Below are 17,919 nucleotides of genomic sequence, written 5' to 3' on the forward strand. Positions count from 1 at the left end.
TTCAAACTCAGGGAGAAGATACTGATACGTTACTATGAAATATCGCATTTACTATTTTTTTGTACATCTGCTAACCAGAATAGGAAAGTTGCCCTTTTATCTAAGTTAGTGATAGTTTTCGTCACGAATGGACTTTAAACATTGACCCACGTATGAAAATAATCATGTGGTGTTTCCGTTTATTTGTTGTTGTTGTTAATATGGTGCATTACATCTATTGATTTTCAAATGTTAAATCAGGGTTGCCTTTCTGCAATATACTCCACCATGGCTGATGTATGTCCTTTTTAAGTAATATTGCATTTTACTTGCTCACGTTTAGTTTGAATTTTTGTGTCTAAGTTCAGGAGTGATCTTGGCTTGTATTTTGACCTGATCTTGTAGTTTTTCTTTCTTCTAAAGTCCTTGTCAGATTTTGTTATCAGTTTTGTATCAATCTTCTACAATCCTTTTCTTTGTCCTCATTTTTCCTAATAAGGGTTAATACAGATTTGTTTATACATCCATTTGAATATATAAGTATATATACTTATGTATTAAATATATATGATGTATAATATAATGTATAATATATGTAATTTAAAATATAATGTATAATAAGGGTTACTACAGATTGGTTTATACATCTATTTTTCCTAATAAGGGTTAATATAGACTGGTTTATACATCTTCAAATAGGTAATAATATTTTCATCTCTTTTTGGTTGATGACAGCTGCTTATTCCACAGGCATTCTGATTGATTTTGTTGTACCATTTTTCTTCTTTTTTTACTTAGTGTACATTAAAATTAGGTTTCTTTTCCTGAGAACAGAGTGTTTGTTGAGACTTGGTAAATCTTGGCTCATGATTAAAAGTGAAATTAATGATTCAAAGTCTTGGTTGTATACACATATGCAAACTGTTTGCCATTTTGTGATTGTTAGATTTTTGTCATGAATGGAATATGTTCATTGATGTTTTTCAGGAAACAATGACCGATAAAACAGAGAAGGTGGCTGTAGATCCTGAACCCGTGTTTAAACGTCCCAGGGAATGTGACAGTCCTTCATATCAGAAAAGGCAGAGGATGGCCCTGTTGGCAAGGAAACAAGGAGCAGGAGACAGCCCTACTGCAGGCTCTGCCATGTCCAAAGAAAAGAGTAAGTAAGCCTGTCCTCACCTCCTCTTCATGCTGTATCCAGTGCAGTCGGCCTCCTGCCTCATCCCCTCCAGAGAAACTGTCCTTGTCAAGGTCAACGGTTTCAGCTGACATTGCCATTAAATTCTCAGCAGCATTTGACAGTTGTTCACTCGCTTCTTCATGAAAACCTTCTAGCATTTCCATTTTCCACAATTTTTTTTTTAATTTCTTGTCCGTATTGGTGAATCCCTATCATTTTTTTCTTGAGATGGAGTTTCGTTCTTCTTGGCCAAGCTAGAGTCCAGTGACATGATCTCGGCTCACTGAAACCTCAGTCTCCTGGGTTCAAGTGATTCTCCTGCTGCAGCCTCCCGAGTAGCTGAGATTACAAGTACCAGCCACCACACCCAGCTAATTTTTGTAATTTTAGTAGAGATGGAGTTTTGCCATATCAGCCAGGCTGGTCTCAAACTCCTCACCTCAGGTGATCTACCCACCTCAGCCTCCCAAAGTGCTGGAATTACAGGCACAAGCCACTGCATCCGACCCCTATCATTCTTTTTTTCTGTCTTTCTTTTTCTTCTCTTCTCTAAATACTGTAAACATTTTCTGAACCCCAGCATCTCTCTCTCTCCTTCTGTTCCAGTCTGCCATGATCAATCACTGAGCTCCCATGATACCTCCACATTTCCATTATTGTCCCCATCGAACACATACGCTCCCACCCGGCAGCCAGGTCATCATGTTGGCGTGTAAATCACATCATGCCACGTCACTCCTGAAAACCCATCCTCCACTCTCCTTAGCACTCAGAACCGACTGTGAACCAGCTTTGGTCTGCCAGGTTCTGCATGGCCTGGCCTCTGTCACCCTCTCCTCACACGGGCCCCATCCATCTCCTGACTCTGTCTGCTTCTGTCCTTCACCCCGTAGTGCCTGATCCATCCCCACTCCAGCCCATACCCTTGGCCTCACAGCAACCTGGAACTCCCCCTCTGCCTCTGTGCAGGCAGCTCTGCTTCTTCCTTCAAGCCCTGCCCAAGGGTACCTTCACAGAAGGCTCTGCCCAACCAGCGGGCAACTCCTGGGGCTCCCTCTGCTGCTGTTGCCCACAGGCCTGTGGACTGCTTCCCTTCCACCACCCCGACGCTGTTTGTTTCATTTGCTCATTGTGCATGTGCTGTCTGACTGCCCCACATGAGGATGTGAGCTCCACAAGGGCAGGGAACGTTGCTCTCTGGGCTATTTACTGCTGATCCCCAGCTACTGGCATGCTGCCTGCCACAGACGATGAATAAATGAGAGGTGTCAGACCCGAAGTGAAAAGAAAGTCACTTTTCTGAGACAGAAAGGAAGGATGAGGAAAATCATACACTAAAAGGGATTTTTTGGTGATGGAGTGCGTATAGAACTTTCAGCAGTAATGGCCACCTTTATTTTCTCAGAATATGTTTGACGTAGAGAGGAGCCTGCTTGAGGTGTATCCCAGCTGTCTGGCTTCCAGCTCACTAAAGCCTGGTGGTTTGTAAGTGAATTTGGGAAATCGTGATATCAAGTGAGACCTGCTGCTTTCAACTTGTAAAGCATAACAAACTGAAACTATCCCACGAATACCAGGGATCTGTGAATGTTGCTTTAGAGTTGTACTGTCTTACTTGGTTTCCATATCTATTCATAGGGCCAGAAAATAAGAGGTGGTTTTATTGTATTATGTGCCCTGGCCTCAGTTCATCAGGTCTGAGATTTCCCCTGGTATATCCTCCCATTTATGAAAGAAATAATTCCCTAGAAACGGAGGAGCACATAGATGTACCCAGAGGGGTGATGAAACACACACTTCTCACAGCTCAGCTTCTCAGTTTGGTTTCCAGATCTGTCATTCATGATCTCTATGTGGAGGGGAAAGAAAACGGTCAAACACTACTGATGGCTTTTTGTCAAAATCTGTTTCACTAGAGCTTAAGACAGGAGATGGTATTCCACCCATCCAATTGGATTCTCAGATTGATGACTTCGCTGGTTTCAGCAAAGATAAGCTGATGCAGAAACCTGGTAGCAATGCACCTGTGGGAGGAATTGTTACCAGCAATTTCTCTGAAGATGACCTAAAATGCAGAGAAATAGTCCCTTTACCCAAAAGCCAAGAAGAAATTAATGCTGATATAAAACATCAAATAGTGAAGGAAATCCAAAGCATTGGACGAAGTAAGTAGCATAAGAATATCTGTTTCATAAAACTATAGGAAGTCTCTCTTTCTATGATTCAGAAGATATTCATGTTACCTGTTGAGGCTCATTCTTTGCCAGAGTTGAGTTTGCCCATAGTTTATGGTGGTTCCTCTTTTCTTTGACTAAAGCATAGTACACCTTTTGCTTTTCTTTTCTTACTTGGTTATGGTTAAAAGAGTTCCATTCGTATGTATGTGCAGGTGTCTTTTTTATTATTTAGATTTGTATGTGCGGGTATTTTGATTTAAGCATTTAAAACATTTTAGCCTATGAAGCATGATTGCTGAGATATAGATTCACTTCTATTCTTCTTTATATTTGATAATACTGAAGGTTTTTTTTTTAAACATCTTCAGAATACAAAAGGATCTTCAAATTGCTTAAAAGAGTGCAAGGACCTATAGAAGTCAAGAAAGTATTTTTTGAATCCGTCATCAAGGAAGCAGCAAGGTGGGTAGAAATAGGAACTGTCCAATTTCTTTAAGCACTTGGACTCAATAGAGTACTGGGGGTGAGCGTGGGGGAACAGCCCCTGCCTTGAGTTTCTCAAACCCTGGTCCTCACTCATAGTTACGGCTGTCTCCACAGTTACTTAGGCTAATGTTATCTGAATCTAACTCATTCTTCGAAGACTATGGAGACTTCCATTCTCACCATAGTCTGAGGTGCACATTGTCCCTTGATTGACACTCTTTGTATTTGCTAGACTACTTCTTTTTAAAAAATTTTTGTACGGACATAGCAGATGCATGTATTTCTGGGGTATATGAGATATTGTGATACAGACAACAATGTGTAATAAATACATCAAGGTAAATGGGGTATCTGTCACCTCAAGCTTTTATCCTTTGTGTTACAGACAATCCAATTATACTCTTCATTATTTGTAAATGTACAATTAAATTATTACCGACAATAGTCACCCTGTTGGGCTATGAAATACTACATCTTATTTATTCTATTTTTCTACCTATTAATCATCCCCACTTCCCACACGCTCCACCCCCACTAACCTTCCCAGCCTCTGGGAACCGTCATTCTACTCGCTATCTCCATTAGTTCAGTTGTTTTACATGTTTGCTCCCAGAAATAAGTGAGAAAGTACAAAGTTTGTCTTTCTGTGCCTGGCTTATTTCACTTAACATAATGACCTTTGATTCCATCCATATTGTTGCAAATGACTGAATCTCATTCTTTTTTATGTCTGAACAATACTCTATTGTGTATATGTACCATATTTTTTTATCCATTCACCTGTTAGTGGACACTTAGGTTGCTTCCGAATCTTGGCTACTGTGAATGGTGCTGCAACAAACATGGGAGTGCAGATATCTCTTCGGTACCCTGACTTCCTTTCTCTTGGGCATATACCAAGCAGTGGGATTCCTGGACCATATGATAGCTCCATTTTTAGTTTTTCGAGGAACCTCCATACTGTTCTTCGTAGTTATTGTAGTAATTTTTATTCCCACCAGCAGTATATGAAGATTCCCTTTTCTCCACACCCTCGCCATCATTTGTTATTGCCAGCTAGACTACCTCTTACCATGCAGGTGAATTTCTATTTCCATGCTGACTGTAACTTCATCTTTCTATCCTTCACAGTGCTTCCTACAGCACAGGTTCTTTGGCTATCTTTTAGTTAATGGCATGTCTCTGTCTTTTCAGATGTATGAGCCGAGACTTCGTTCAGCTCCTTGAGAAGAAACTGGAGCGTATGATTTAGGAGTACTTGTCCATGGAGGATTATGGCAACCCAAATGCATAATCTCAGTAATGATTGAGGAGAGAAAAGGATCAGATTGCTGTTTTCTACAATGGAGCATGATATTGCTGAAGTCTCCTGGCATATGTTACTGACTCAAATGGCCTTCCAGAGGCTGAGAAATTTCTGTTAGTAAAAGTTGTTCTTTTTCCCTAAGCATTTCATTTGAAAGAATAACTTGTTTTTTGGTTGTTTTTTATTCCCACCTATGCTGGTAGATATTATTATCCCATTAAATAAATACTATTACAGTCATGGTTTCTGCAGCAGCTCACATTGTTGAAGCTGGTATTTGTAACTGCCTTCTTTCACTACCCATTTCACATTCCCTTTGCCCTAAGATAGCATGTCAGTTGGTTCATGGAGCTTGGCCTGGCAGGATGGCTGAAACTCTTCATTATAGAAGAGTCTGAACCATTACACGTCCTGCCTGAATGGGGTTGCTGTGATTTTCCATTAACTCTAATCACAAAACACGGGAGGACTAAGAAGCTCTCTAGACATATCCGACTTACTTTTCCTTAGCCCCTGGTGTAGTAGGAACCTGATCTCCTTTTTTTTCTCAGTTTCCATCACCCAAGCCAGTAGCAGAATCCCTACTTTGTCTCTTGGTTGAGAGGAGTGAAGAGTTCAAAGTCGTCAGCTGTGAGACACAATTTTCATTTCAATGGAATCATTTTGATTCCCCCGTTGAAAAAATTTCTCAATTTGTAACTAAGACCTCTAGCCCAGCAGAGCCAAAAGTTTGCTTCTTGAAAGCAAAGTTTGCTTCTTGAGCACAAAAAGAAAAATTTTGCTACTAGATACCCAGGAGTAATAGTGAGAGGAGGCCCGCATCTTACCCCTTTCATTCTTGAAGACATAGATGTGGCTATGGGAGAAATAGTTCCATATACTTGATGCTGGGATCCAGCATTGCCACCTCTGAGTTTGTCAGCCAAGCCCCTCAAGGCACTGCCACAAAGCTAGAACTACAACTCAGGCTTTAAAGATCACTCCACTGTTCTATTGAGCCAGCCACTTCAGGATGTTGAGGAACATCACAAGACTAGTGAAATCCATTAGCATGAGCCCATTCCCATACTTCATTTCCTGTAAGTGAGTTTCATGTTTAAAACTGGTGCAGTGTGGGCTGTTTCCGGTTCCAAGATGGCCCAATAGGAAAAGCTCCAGTCCATAGCTCCCAGTGTGAGCGATTCAGAAGGTGGGTGATTTCTGCATTTTCAACTGAAGAACCAGGTTCATCTCACTGGGGCTTGTTGGACCAGTGACTGCAGTCCACGGAGTGTGAGCTGAAGCAGGGCAGGGCATCGCCTCACCAGGGAATTGCATGGGTTCAGGGAATTCCCTTTCCTAGCCAAGGGAATCCATGACAGATGGTTCCTGGAAAATTGGGACACTCCCACCCTAATACTGCACTTTTCCAACAGTCTTAGCAAATAGCACACCAGGAGGTTATATCCCATGCCTGGCTCAGAGGGTCCCATGCCCACACAGCCTTGCTTACCACTAGCACAGCAGTCTGAGATCGAGCTGCAAGGCGGCAGCGAGCCTGGGGGAGGGGCGTCCACCATTGCCGAGGCTTGAGTAGGTAAACAAAGCGGCCGGGAAGCTCAAACTGGGTGGAGCTTAAGGAGGCTGCAGCTCAATGAGGCCTGCCTGCCTGCCTCTGTAGACTCCACCTCTGGGGGCAGGGCATAGCTGAACAAAAGGCAGCAGAAACTTATGCAGACTTAAACATCCCTGTCTGACAGCTTTGAAGAGAGTAGTAGTTCTCCCAGCATGGAGTTTGAGATCTGAGAACGGACAGACTGCCTCCTTAGTGGGTCCCTGACCCTCGAGTAGCCTAACTGGGAGACACCTCCCAGTAGGGGCCGACTGACACCTCATACAGCCAGGTGCCCCTCTGAGAGGAAGCTTCCAGAGGAAGGATGAGGCAGCAACATTTGCCGTTCTGCAATAGTTGCTGTTCTGCAGCCTCTGCTGGTGATAACCAGGCAAACAAGGTCTGGAGTGGACCCCCAGCAAACTCCAAGAGACCTGCAGCTCAGGGTCCTGACTGTTAGAAGGAAAACTAACAAACAGAAAGGACATCCACACCAAAACCCCATCTGTATGTCACCATCATCAAGGACCAAAAGTAGATAAAACCACAAAGATGGGGAGAAAGCGGAGTAGAAAAGCTGAAAATTCTAATCAGGGTGCCTCTTCTCCTCCAAGGGAATGCAACTCCTTGTCAGCAGTGGAACAAAGCTGGATGGAGAATGACTTTGACAAGTTGAGAGAAGAGGGCTTCAGACGATGGGTAATAATAAACTTCTCCGAGCTAAAGGAAGAAGTTCAAACCCATCGCAAAGAAGCTAAAAACCTTGAAAAAAGATTAGACGAATGGCTAACTAGAAGAAAACAGTGTAGAGAAGACCTTAAATGACCTGATGGAGCTGAAAACCATGGCACGAGAACTACGTGATGCATGCACAAGCTTCAGTAGTCAATTCGATCAAGTGGAAGAAAGGGTATCATCATACTCTCCAGCTTTAGACTCCTCCTGATACACAGCCTCCCATTGTGTTCTACTCATCACATGACGCTGACTCCAGAACTTTCTCTACTCACTGGTCATCTCTTACAGCGTCTCTCAGGAGAAGGAGGGCTTAGCTCCCAACTTCCACTTCTGCCTCTGCCTTAGTCTGTCAGCTCTGAGTACTCCTAGGAAGGTGTCTCCTGTCAGGGCCCAGTTACCCTCATTCAGCTTATTGCTGGCCTTCCGGGCTAGTCTTCACTCTGGTTACCCCAGAACAGATCACTGAAAATCAGCAAATGACCCACTTTGAACTTCGCTCTGCCCCTGAGTTGCAACATCTACTAGGTACTAGGCCATGTCCACTTCCTATATGCCGTACCAACCCAGGGAGGACGTCGCATGAGCAATGAAAACGTGCTGGACACTGCCTATGAGTTCTTGCATTCATGCTCACCTTCAATCCCCACACAACCTTTTGAGATAGGAGCTATGGTTTCTACTTAACACCTGAGGAGACTGAGCCTTGAGAGATTAAGTCACTTGCCCAAGGTCAGACAACTAGCTGGTAGCTAAACCCAGGTTTAAACCCAGGTGTTTCTAACTCCACTGCCAATGCTCTAAGAATTCGACTGCAATGTGACTGTACTACACAAAAGGGCAACTAGATTCCTTAGTAAACTGAGATTCCCAAACTAAAAAGTACAAAGATTTTACCTCACCAAGTGGAGCAGTCCAAGGCAAAACCCCTTTCATCTTAAAATAAGATGCAACTCTGTGTCAGGTTCAAGAGCCCGTAATACACGGCTAAGTGTCCCTTGGCAGACGCCTGATATTCCTGCAACACGGGGCTTGTATAAAAAGGGACGTCCTTTCTTTAGAAAACCTGCACCTAGAACAACAGTCTCTTTTCCGGGGGAGATACTCAGAAAATCAATTCACACTAGACAGTGGAGATTCTGCTTTAAACTCACGCAGAGCATCTTTTTTTATATATATATATGTATGTATATACTTCAAGTTCTACAGTACATGTGCAGAACGTGCAGGTTTGTTACATATGTATACATGTGCCATGTTGGTGTGCTGCACCTATTAACTCGTCATTTACATTAGGCATATCTCCTAATGTTATCCCTCCCCCATACCCCCTCCCCACAATAGGACCCGGTGTGTGATGTTCCCCTTCCTGTGTCCAAGTGATCTCATTGTTCAATTCCCACCTACGAGCGAGAATATGCGGTATTTGGTTTTCTGTTCTTGCGTTAGTTTGCCAAGAATGATGGTTTCCATCTGTATCCATGTCCCTACGAAGGACACAAACTCATCCTTTTTTATGGCTGCATAGTATTCCGTGGTGTATATGTACCACATTTTCTTAATCCAATCTGTCACTGATGGACATTTGGGTTGATTCCAAGTCTTTGCTATTGTGAATAGTGCCGCAATAAACATATGTGTGCATGTGTCTTTATAGCAGCATGATTTATAATCCTTTGGGTATATACCCAGTAATGGGATGGCTGGGTCAAATGGTATTTCTAGTTCTAGATACTTGAGGAATTGCCACACTGTTTTCCACAATGGTTGAATTAGTTTACAGTCCCACCAACAGTGTAAAAGTGTTTCTATTTCTCCACATCCGCTCCAACACCTGTCGTTTCCTGATTTTTTTAATGATTGCCATTCTAACTGGTGTGAGATGGTATCTCATTGTGGTTTTGATTTGCGTTTCTCTGATGGCGAGTGACGATGTGCATTTTTTCATGTGTCTGTTGGCTGTATGAATGTCTTCTTTTGAGAAATGTCTGTTCATATCCTTTGCCCACTTTTTGATGGGGTTGTTTGTTTTTTTCTTGTAAATTTCATTGAGTTCTTTATAGGTTCTGGATATTAGCCCTTTGTCAGATGAGTAGATTGCAAAAATTTTCTCCCACTCTGTAGGTTGCCTGTTCACTCTGATGGCAGTTTCTTTTGCTGTGCAGAAGCTCTTTAGTTTAATTAGATCGCATTTGTCAATGTTGGCTTGTGTTGCCGTTGTTTTTGGTGTTTTAGACATGAAGTCCTTGCCCATGCCTATGTCCTGAATGGTATTACCTAGGTTTTCTTCTAGGGTTTTTATGATTTCAGGTCTAACATTTAAGTCTCTAATCCATCTTGAATTAATTTTCATATAAGGAGTAAGGAAAGGATGCAGTTTCAGCTTTCTACTTATGGCTAGCCAATTTTCCCAGCACCATTTATTAAATAGGGAATCCTTTCCCCATTTCTGTTTTTGTCAGGTTTGTCAAAGCTCAGATGGCTATAGATGTGTGGTATTATTTCTGAGGGCTCTGTTCTGTTCCATTGGTCTATATCTCTGTTTTGGTAACAGTACCATGCTATTTTGGTTACTGTAGCCTTGTAGTATAGTTTGAAGTCAGGTAGCCTGATGCCTCCAGCTTTGTTCTTTTGGCTTAGGATTGTCTTGGCAATGCGGGGTCTTTTTTGGTTCCATATGAACTTTAAAGTAGTTTTTTCCAATTCTGTGAAGAAAGTCATTGGTAGCTTAATGGGGATGGCATTGAATCTATAAATTGCCTTGGGCAGTATGGCCATTTTCACAATATTGATTCTTCCTATTCATGAGCATGGTATGTTCTACCATTTGTTTGTGTCCTCTTGTGTTTCACTGAGCAGTGGTTTGTAGTTCGCCTTGAAGGGTCCTTTACATCCCTTGTAAGTTGGATTCCTAGGTATTTTATTCTCTTTGAAGCTATTGTGAATGGGAGTTCATTCATGATTTGGCTCTCTGTTTGTCTGTTACTTGTGTATAAGAATGCTTGTGATTGTTGCACATTGATTTTGTATCCTGAGACTTTGCTGAAGTTGCTTATCAGCTTAAGGAGATTTTGGGCTGAGACAATGGGGATTTCTAAATATACGATCATGTCATCTGCAAACAGGGACAATTTGACTTCTTCTTTTTCTAAGTGAAAGAGCATCTTAAATCAGGCTATATCCCTGCCTCCAAAGTGCATGTTGCCCTGTCCACAGGCTGTGCTCCATGGCCGACATCTCTATACCTTTTCAGTTTCTTCTTAGGGTTTGGGGTCACCAGAGTCTGTTTCCGTGTAGGTGTCACACAGCACTGAGGAGCCCAGCCAGTATCATTCATCTTTGCCCTCATCCTTAGCCCACAAATTTTCTGAGTGTCACTTATGCTCTGGCATGGTACAGACTCTTGGAATGTTACACCTCTTTCACTCCTGCTGAGGATTCCAGGGAGTAGAAATTGCTCACCCCATTTTACTGGTGAGGAGGTGAGACCAAAAAAGATGAGGTGATGACCCAAGTCCCACGGTCAGTAAATGGCTAATCCAAATCTTGACGGTTGAGGACAACCAGACAGGGCCACCGGAGCCAGCCAATGTTTTTAGGAGCCTTGGTGAGGGGGGAATGCCAATAACTTGTGTTCTAATGTCCCTGCCCTTGCTGCCATGCCAAACACAACCTGATGATTCTCAAAAGAGCTTTTGCTTTAAAATAGGTCTTCTCTGATGGTGGAAAAGCATGGCTGCCACAAGGTTTTGCCCACAGATCTGTAGGTGGTCCATGAATATACCTGATATTCTGCTTAAAGCTGACTTTCACAAGTGGGATATCCAATGTACGTAATGCATTAGCCTCAGAACCAGAATGAAGAAGTTTCTGAACAAGTTGTTACAGATCATAAAATGATGTATACAGAGATCCTTCCATTTGAGAAAGTTCCACGTGCTCTGCAAGTCTTGTGAGGGAGATTAGTAAAAGTGATTCCCAAGGAAATGTAAAAAGGGGAATATAGATATTTGCCTTTTCCCGGTGTCTGCTCTGCAGCCAGCAGTGGGCTGTACAAAACTGTGTCTGAGCTCAGACGAGTAGTGCCTGCATCAGAACTCAGCTTAGCCACTGTGGGTTTTCTCTGAACTGGGAAGGAAGGCCTTAGGATGGACTGGTGCCCATGGGACACTGGAATCTGTCATCTACAAGGCCAGAGCTTGCTAGGAGGTCCTAGAGCCTCAGCATTGCAGTTTCCAAGGGGAGAGCCTAGAGCCCAAGAAGGAGTCTTACTGGAAGAGTCCAATCCAAGGGGCACCAACGTGCCCCTTGGCCAATCTCTTTAAGAAAGGGGGAAGAAAAGGAGATACAAAGAGCAGGTTTGGGCCTCCTATGCAAAAATATGTGCAAGATTTTGTAAATTGAGGAATTTGGGGAAATACATGGAAGGTTCTGTAGACTCCAGGTTTTACAGGGTCCAGGAGTGCTTTTCAAGGAAACTGAGCAGAAGTGCAGTCCCACAAAGCTGGCCCATGTCTAGGTAAAAGGGCTTTAAGGAATTCTGTGAACACAGGCTGAGGGCTCATCCCCTGTGCATCAGCTAGCAGGTTGGCAGCAAGACCAATCCCAGGCTGTGGCTGCTGAAGGAACTGGAGGAAGAATGGGCTTCTGCCTTGGCCACCGCCAGCTCCAGGATGGGCAGGGAGGATATTGTGGATGGAGGCCAAAAAACAAAAACACAATCCCAACTCATATTCTTAGACTTTTCATCCAAGAAGGACTGACGATGCAATCACAGAAGGGGCAGTTGGAAGAACGTTGCAAGGTGAGGCCCCTGCTTCGTATTCCCAACCACACTTGGTGCCACCCACCTGTCCCTGTCCCATCCATCCCTGTGCTGAAGCCACTCTGGCCTCTTTGCCGTTCCTCAAACATGACAGGCCTGTGTCTATTACTGAGCCTTTATAGTTGCTCTTCCTCTGCCCAAATAACTGCTTCCCATTTTGTTCATTTTTCTTCATTTTATCTTATTTTTATTTTTATTTGTAGAGATGGAGTCTTTTTATTTTGCCTAGGCTAGTCTTGAACTCTTGGTCTCAAGTAGTCCTCCTGTCTCGGCCTCCTGAAGTGTTGGGATTACAGATGTGAGCCACTGCTCCTGGTCATCTTTTCCATCTCTCCTTAAATACCACTGTCTCAGAGAGACCTTTTCTGTCATCCAGTCTAAAGTAAGACCCTCTGTCATTTCAGCCCCTTGTTTTCACCATAGCACTACAACTTGCAGACAGTCTAATTGAGTCATGGTTCAGTGTCTCATCTGTGGGGAGGCATTGCCACCTGACTACCTACTATCCATTCCCCTTTCTTCCTCTCTGTTGGAACCCTGATGTTGTTTTGGGCAGTCTTTTAAAAAAATATTTTCCGCCTTGGACTCCTTTTCAGTAAGGGCTGTCCTCTGACCCAGTTGTTGACAGTGAGATGTCAGCTGAGATGGTGTGGGAAGACCTCTGCTTTCAGAGCCACCCCACCTTCTTCCACTTCTCTCCTTTTTATATTCCGGGAAGAGTCACTCACGATGCCTGGATGTGGAGAGCGCTAATCCCCAGCCCTTACTTAGTGCTATGCAGTCACACTGGAGCCCAAGGCACAGGGGAAATGTGCACCTCAATAAACATCTTTTCATACATTTTTTTTTAACAATTAGTGTTTTCAGAACATTAAAGTTGTTGCAAAGATGTTGAAAAATTGGAAAGTAGGGGCACAAACCTTACAATATTAGTTTAAATTTATTTTTATTTACTATATAACTATACTATATAACTATATTTTTGTTATTTACTATATTTATTGTTATTTACTATATATAGTAGATATATCATATATGTCTACTATATGTAGTAGATATATGATATATAATATATAGTAAATATAAAAATATATATTTTATATATAAAGTAAATATATAATATATATATTTTATATATAAATATATATATTATTTTGAGACAGAGTCCTGCTCTGTCACCAAGGCTGGGGTGTAGTGGCATAATGTGGCTCACTGCAGCCTCAAACTCACGGGTTCAAACAATCCTCCTACATCAGCCTCACAAGTAGTTGGGATTACAGGTGCACACCGCCACATCTGGCTACTTTTTATATATTTTGTAGAGATGGGATTTGCCATTTTGACCAGGCTGATCGGTCTTGAACTCCTGGGCTCAATCTGTCCACCTGCCTCAGCCTCCTGTAGTGCTGGGATTATAGCTGTGAGCTACTGCGCCCTCTTGCAAGATTATTTTAAATTGGAATATTTTATTTATGCTCCAAATATAATTTATTGACATCTTACTTTCTGGCTCTAATGCAAACAAACTTGTGATATTTTCAAAATATACTACTTTGTCGACCTCATTTTCAATGAGAACAATTGCCATGTGTGACAATTTCTCTTGACCAAGTGATGATCTCAAGTGATTTTTATTCAGCTTCAGCTTACTGAAAGTTCTTTTGCAGGATGCCACTGTGACTGGTATTGTTCAATAAAAATCTTTTTTTTTTTTTTTTTTTTTTTGAGACGGAGTCTCGCGCTGTCACCCAGGCTGGAGTGCTGTGGCCGGATCTCAGCTCACTGCAAGCTCCGCCTCCCGGGTTCACGCCATTCTCCTGCCTCAGCCTCCTGAGTAGCTGGGACTACAGGCGCCGCCACCTCGCCCGGCTAGTTTTTTTGTAGTTTTTAGTAGAGACGGGGTTTCACCGTGTTAGTCAGGATGGTCTCGATCTCCTGACCTCATGATCCGCCCGTCTCGGCCTCCCAAAGTGCTAGGATTACAGGCTTGAGCCACCGTGCCCGGCCTGTTCAATAAAAATCTTAAGGCTAAATTTGGATGAGACTGTGCAAAGAGAGATTAGTGACTCAGTTTTACAAGATCTAAATGTGATGTTGTTGTGTTACAAAGTATTGATACTCTGTTCTGTTTTAAACCAATTATTGCAGATGAAACTCTACAAGACATATCAACAGAATATTTATAAGTACGTAAGTGGCTTCTTTTGTAGATCAGATGTATTCATAGAAAGTAATATTTCTCCAGTGAAAGAGTCCAAACACTTTGTTTACTTTGTCATATCTCCCTTACTGATATGGAATTATGGCATCTATAAACTTCTGTCTCCCAAATCCTGGGATTACAGGTGTGAACCACTTATGAAAGCCACCGGTGAAAATTTCACTTTTAAGTGAAACGCAGAAGCAAAATCCGATAATCAGAAAATGAGATACAGCACGTTCTCATTCATAGGTGGGAGCTAAACAATGGGTACACATGAACATAAAGGTAGCAAGCATTGACTCTGAGGACTCCAAAATGGAGGTGGAGGGGAGGAAGGGAGCGGGTGGGAGGGTTGAAAAACTACCTATTGGATACTCTCTTCACTATTTGGGTGATGGGTTCAGTAGAAGCCCAAACCTTGGCATTATGCAATTATACCCAGGTGAGAAACCTGTACATGTACCCTTCTGGCATCAAAATTGTAAAAAGGTTAAAAAAGAAAGCTTCAGTTTTAAATCTTAAGCAGATATACGTAAAAAGGATTACTATACTCAGACACCATTACAGGTTTCTATGTTAGTTTTTGGTATTAAGGCAGAAACCTGTTCCTCAACCACTTTATTAATTATGTATCCTCTTGTACAAACATCCAAAATAGAAGACTGTCACTTTTCGTTCTGTAACTGTGATTCTTCACTGCAGTCTTCTACAGCTTTTACAGAGTTAATGGTCCCTAATATCTGCCGTTCTCCAATTGTCCTGGGTGGCAAAATGGCTGCCATAGTAAACTTTTCACTGATAAATAGAGTTTCTGGAAACATGCAGGGCTCGTTATTTAAGAGTGACTCCATTTGGGCACTCGAGTGGATGGCCTACAGGTTTTCTTGCAGTGTATACTAGAGTCTCCAGAATTAATAACCCTAGGAAGTTAAGGAACTAGCATTTTCCAGAATTTTGGAAGCCAAAATGCAAATATTGGTTTTCTCAAAAGCACTGCAGTGGGAAGGAAAATCCATATCTAGACAAAACGTCTGTTCAGGTAAGAAGAAAGCACTTCTCTTTTTATAATAGAAGTGATCCACTGTAATCCACATGCCAACTAGCGACTGTCAGATCATTCTGGAGTCTGGGGCCAAATTGAGGGCTTAGTGTTGGTCTCCATTCCTGGAAGATTGTTCATTCAGCAATGACCGTAGCCAGGTTTGCCGTGGTGAGTGGAAGTCCATGCTACTGCGCATAATCTCCATCCCTGCCAGTTTGACCACTTTGTTTGTCGAGCCCTTAAGATTGTGACACAAGTGTTGGGGAAAGGGGCTGATTAATATCTAGATAATAAGTACCTTATCCATCCGATTATTAAAATTCTGCTCTGCTGAGGATACCCTTTGCTGAGAACTCTCATGAGACCCCAATATCTTCACATTGTATATCCATTTGCAAAGGTCTGTCCACATATGTTTTTTTCTCAGACCTCCTTGTCACAAATTTTTATCATGTGTCCTCAAAGTCCCTGACAATTCAGCTAATAAGTGGGACACAGCCTATGCATGATACATACTTACACGTCTGGAAATGTCTCTTCCAAGAAGGTGCACTGCTCAAAGTTCTTCCCTCTGGGAGGGTGTCCCATCACCACTGTCCTTCAGGGCTGTCCCAGTCAGGACCGTCATATGCAGCTGTCCACTTGTGGCTTGTGTGGTAGGCAGGATTCTAATTATGCCCCTCCAAGATTCCAGTCTCATGGTTATTCAATCAAATACGCATATGAGTACTGCTGTGGTGGGATTTTTTAATGCAAAAATGAGTATTTCATTTTCATAGCACTAGAAGAAACAAACAAAACAACTGTGTTCCTACATCGAATGATAACAATGTTGAAGCTTCCTTATCAGTCAAATATATTCCAAAAGAAAATGTGTTCTATGAAGGTTCTGAAGCACAGGCAAATATTAACACAATAGGCCAAGAAGCTGTAATACTGAAAATGACTCTCTTCTAACAGGGTACTTAACAAACATAATTTTTAATTTTAATTAATTTATTTATTTTGAGGTGGAGTCTCCCTTTGTCCCCCAGTGACAGTGGATCTCTGCTCCTTTGGAGTGCAGTGACATGATCTCTGCTCACCGAAGCTTGCACCTCTCAGGTTCAAGTGATTCTCCTGCCTCTGTCTCCCGAGTAGCAGGGATTACAGGCACCCACCACCATGCCTGGCTATATTTTATAATTTTAATTTTAATTTTTTTACAAACATAACTTTTGAATTATAAAACCAGTGAAGTAATCCCTTCCAAATAATTGTGTCAAGAGTGAAACTGCTTGTTCCGTTAAAACTCTAAAAATTTTGCTGTAATATTTTTTTGCCACTATGGACTATTCAAGTAAATTTTGCTGCACTTAAAATAAGTTGTGAAAGTGGAAAAATGGTCCAGGCGCAGTGGCTCACACCTGTAATCCTAGCACTTTGGGAGACCAAGGCGGATGATTCACTTAAAGTCAGGAGTCTGAGACCAGCCTGGCCAACATTGTGAAATACCGTTTCTACTAAGAATACAAAAATTAGCCAGGCGTGATGGTGCATGCCTGTAATCCCAGCTTCTCGGGAGGCTGAGGAAGGAGAATCGCTTGAACCTGGGAGGCAGAGGTAGCAGTGAGCCGAGATCATGCCACTGCACTCCAGCCTGGGCGACAGAACCAGATTCTGTCTCAAAAAAATAAAAAAGGTGGAAAAATATACAAAGTTCCATATTAAAATGATTAATAGATGCAATATATTAAGGTTTCCGCTCCTTTCTTTTTTTCTTTCTTTCTTCTTTTCTTGTTTGTTTGGTTTTTACAGTCTCACTCGGTCACCCAGGCTGTAGTGCAGTGGTGCGATCAAAGGTCAATGCAGCCTCAACCTCCTGGTCTCAAGCCTCCCAAGCAGCTGGGAGCACAGGTATACGCTCAGCTAATTTTTGTATTTTGTGTAAAGATAGGGTTTAACCATACTGCCCAGGCTGCTCTTCAACTCCTGGGCTCAAGGAATCCACCCATCTTGGCCTCCCAAATTGCTGGGATTACAGGCGTGAGCCACCGCACTGGGGCCCTCATTTTTCTTATCAATTAACAATAATGGTTACCTTTAACAGATAGAGGCTGGCTTTATTTTTATTTATTTATTTATTTATTTATTTATATTTGTAGACAGAGTCTCACTCTTTTACCCAGGCTGGAATGCAGTGGTGTGATCTCAGCTCACTGCAAACTCTGCCTCCCCAGTTCAAGTGATTCTCCTGCCTCAGCTTCCAAGTAGCTGGTGGGACTACAGGTGCGCACCACCACGCCTGGATAATTTTCTGTATTTTTAGTAGAGACGGAATTCACCATGTTGGTCAGACTGGTCTTGAACTCCTCACCTCAGGTGTTCTAGCCACTTTGGCTTCCCGAAGTGC

The 17,919-nt window shown here is 42.4% G+C and overlaps 1 protein-coding gene across 1 annotated transcript; it reads left to right on the plus strand.

Moving 5' to 3' along the window:
* The first annotated feature begins 970 nt into the window (after positions 1-970).
* Positions 971-5,289, plus strand: LOC117089835 (cancer/testis antigen family 45 member A10-like). The gene is made up of 4 exons (XM_033221428.1): positions 971-1,141; positions 3,079-3,327; positions 3,708-3,801; positions 5,020-5,289. The coding sequence occupies exons 1-4, from the start codon at positions 973-975 to the stop codon at positions 5,075-5,077; spliced, it is 570 nt and encodes a 189-aa protein (XP_033077319.1). The 5' UTR covers positions 971-972; the 3' UTR covers positions 5,078-5,289.
* The last annotated feature ends 12,630 nt before the right edge of the window (positions 5,290-17,919 follow it).

This window comes from Trachypithecus francoisi, unplaced genomic scaffold, assembly GCF_009764315.1.
Source record: "Trachypithecus francoisi isolate TF-2019V2 unplaced genomic scaffold, Tfra_2.0 Contig00896, whole genome shotgun sequence".
NCBI classification, from domain to species: domain Eukaryota; kingdom Metazoa; phylum Chordata; class Mammalia; order Primates; family Cercopithecidae; genus Trachypithecus; species Trachypithecus francoisi.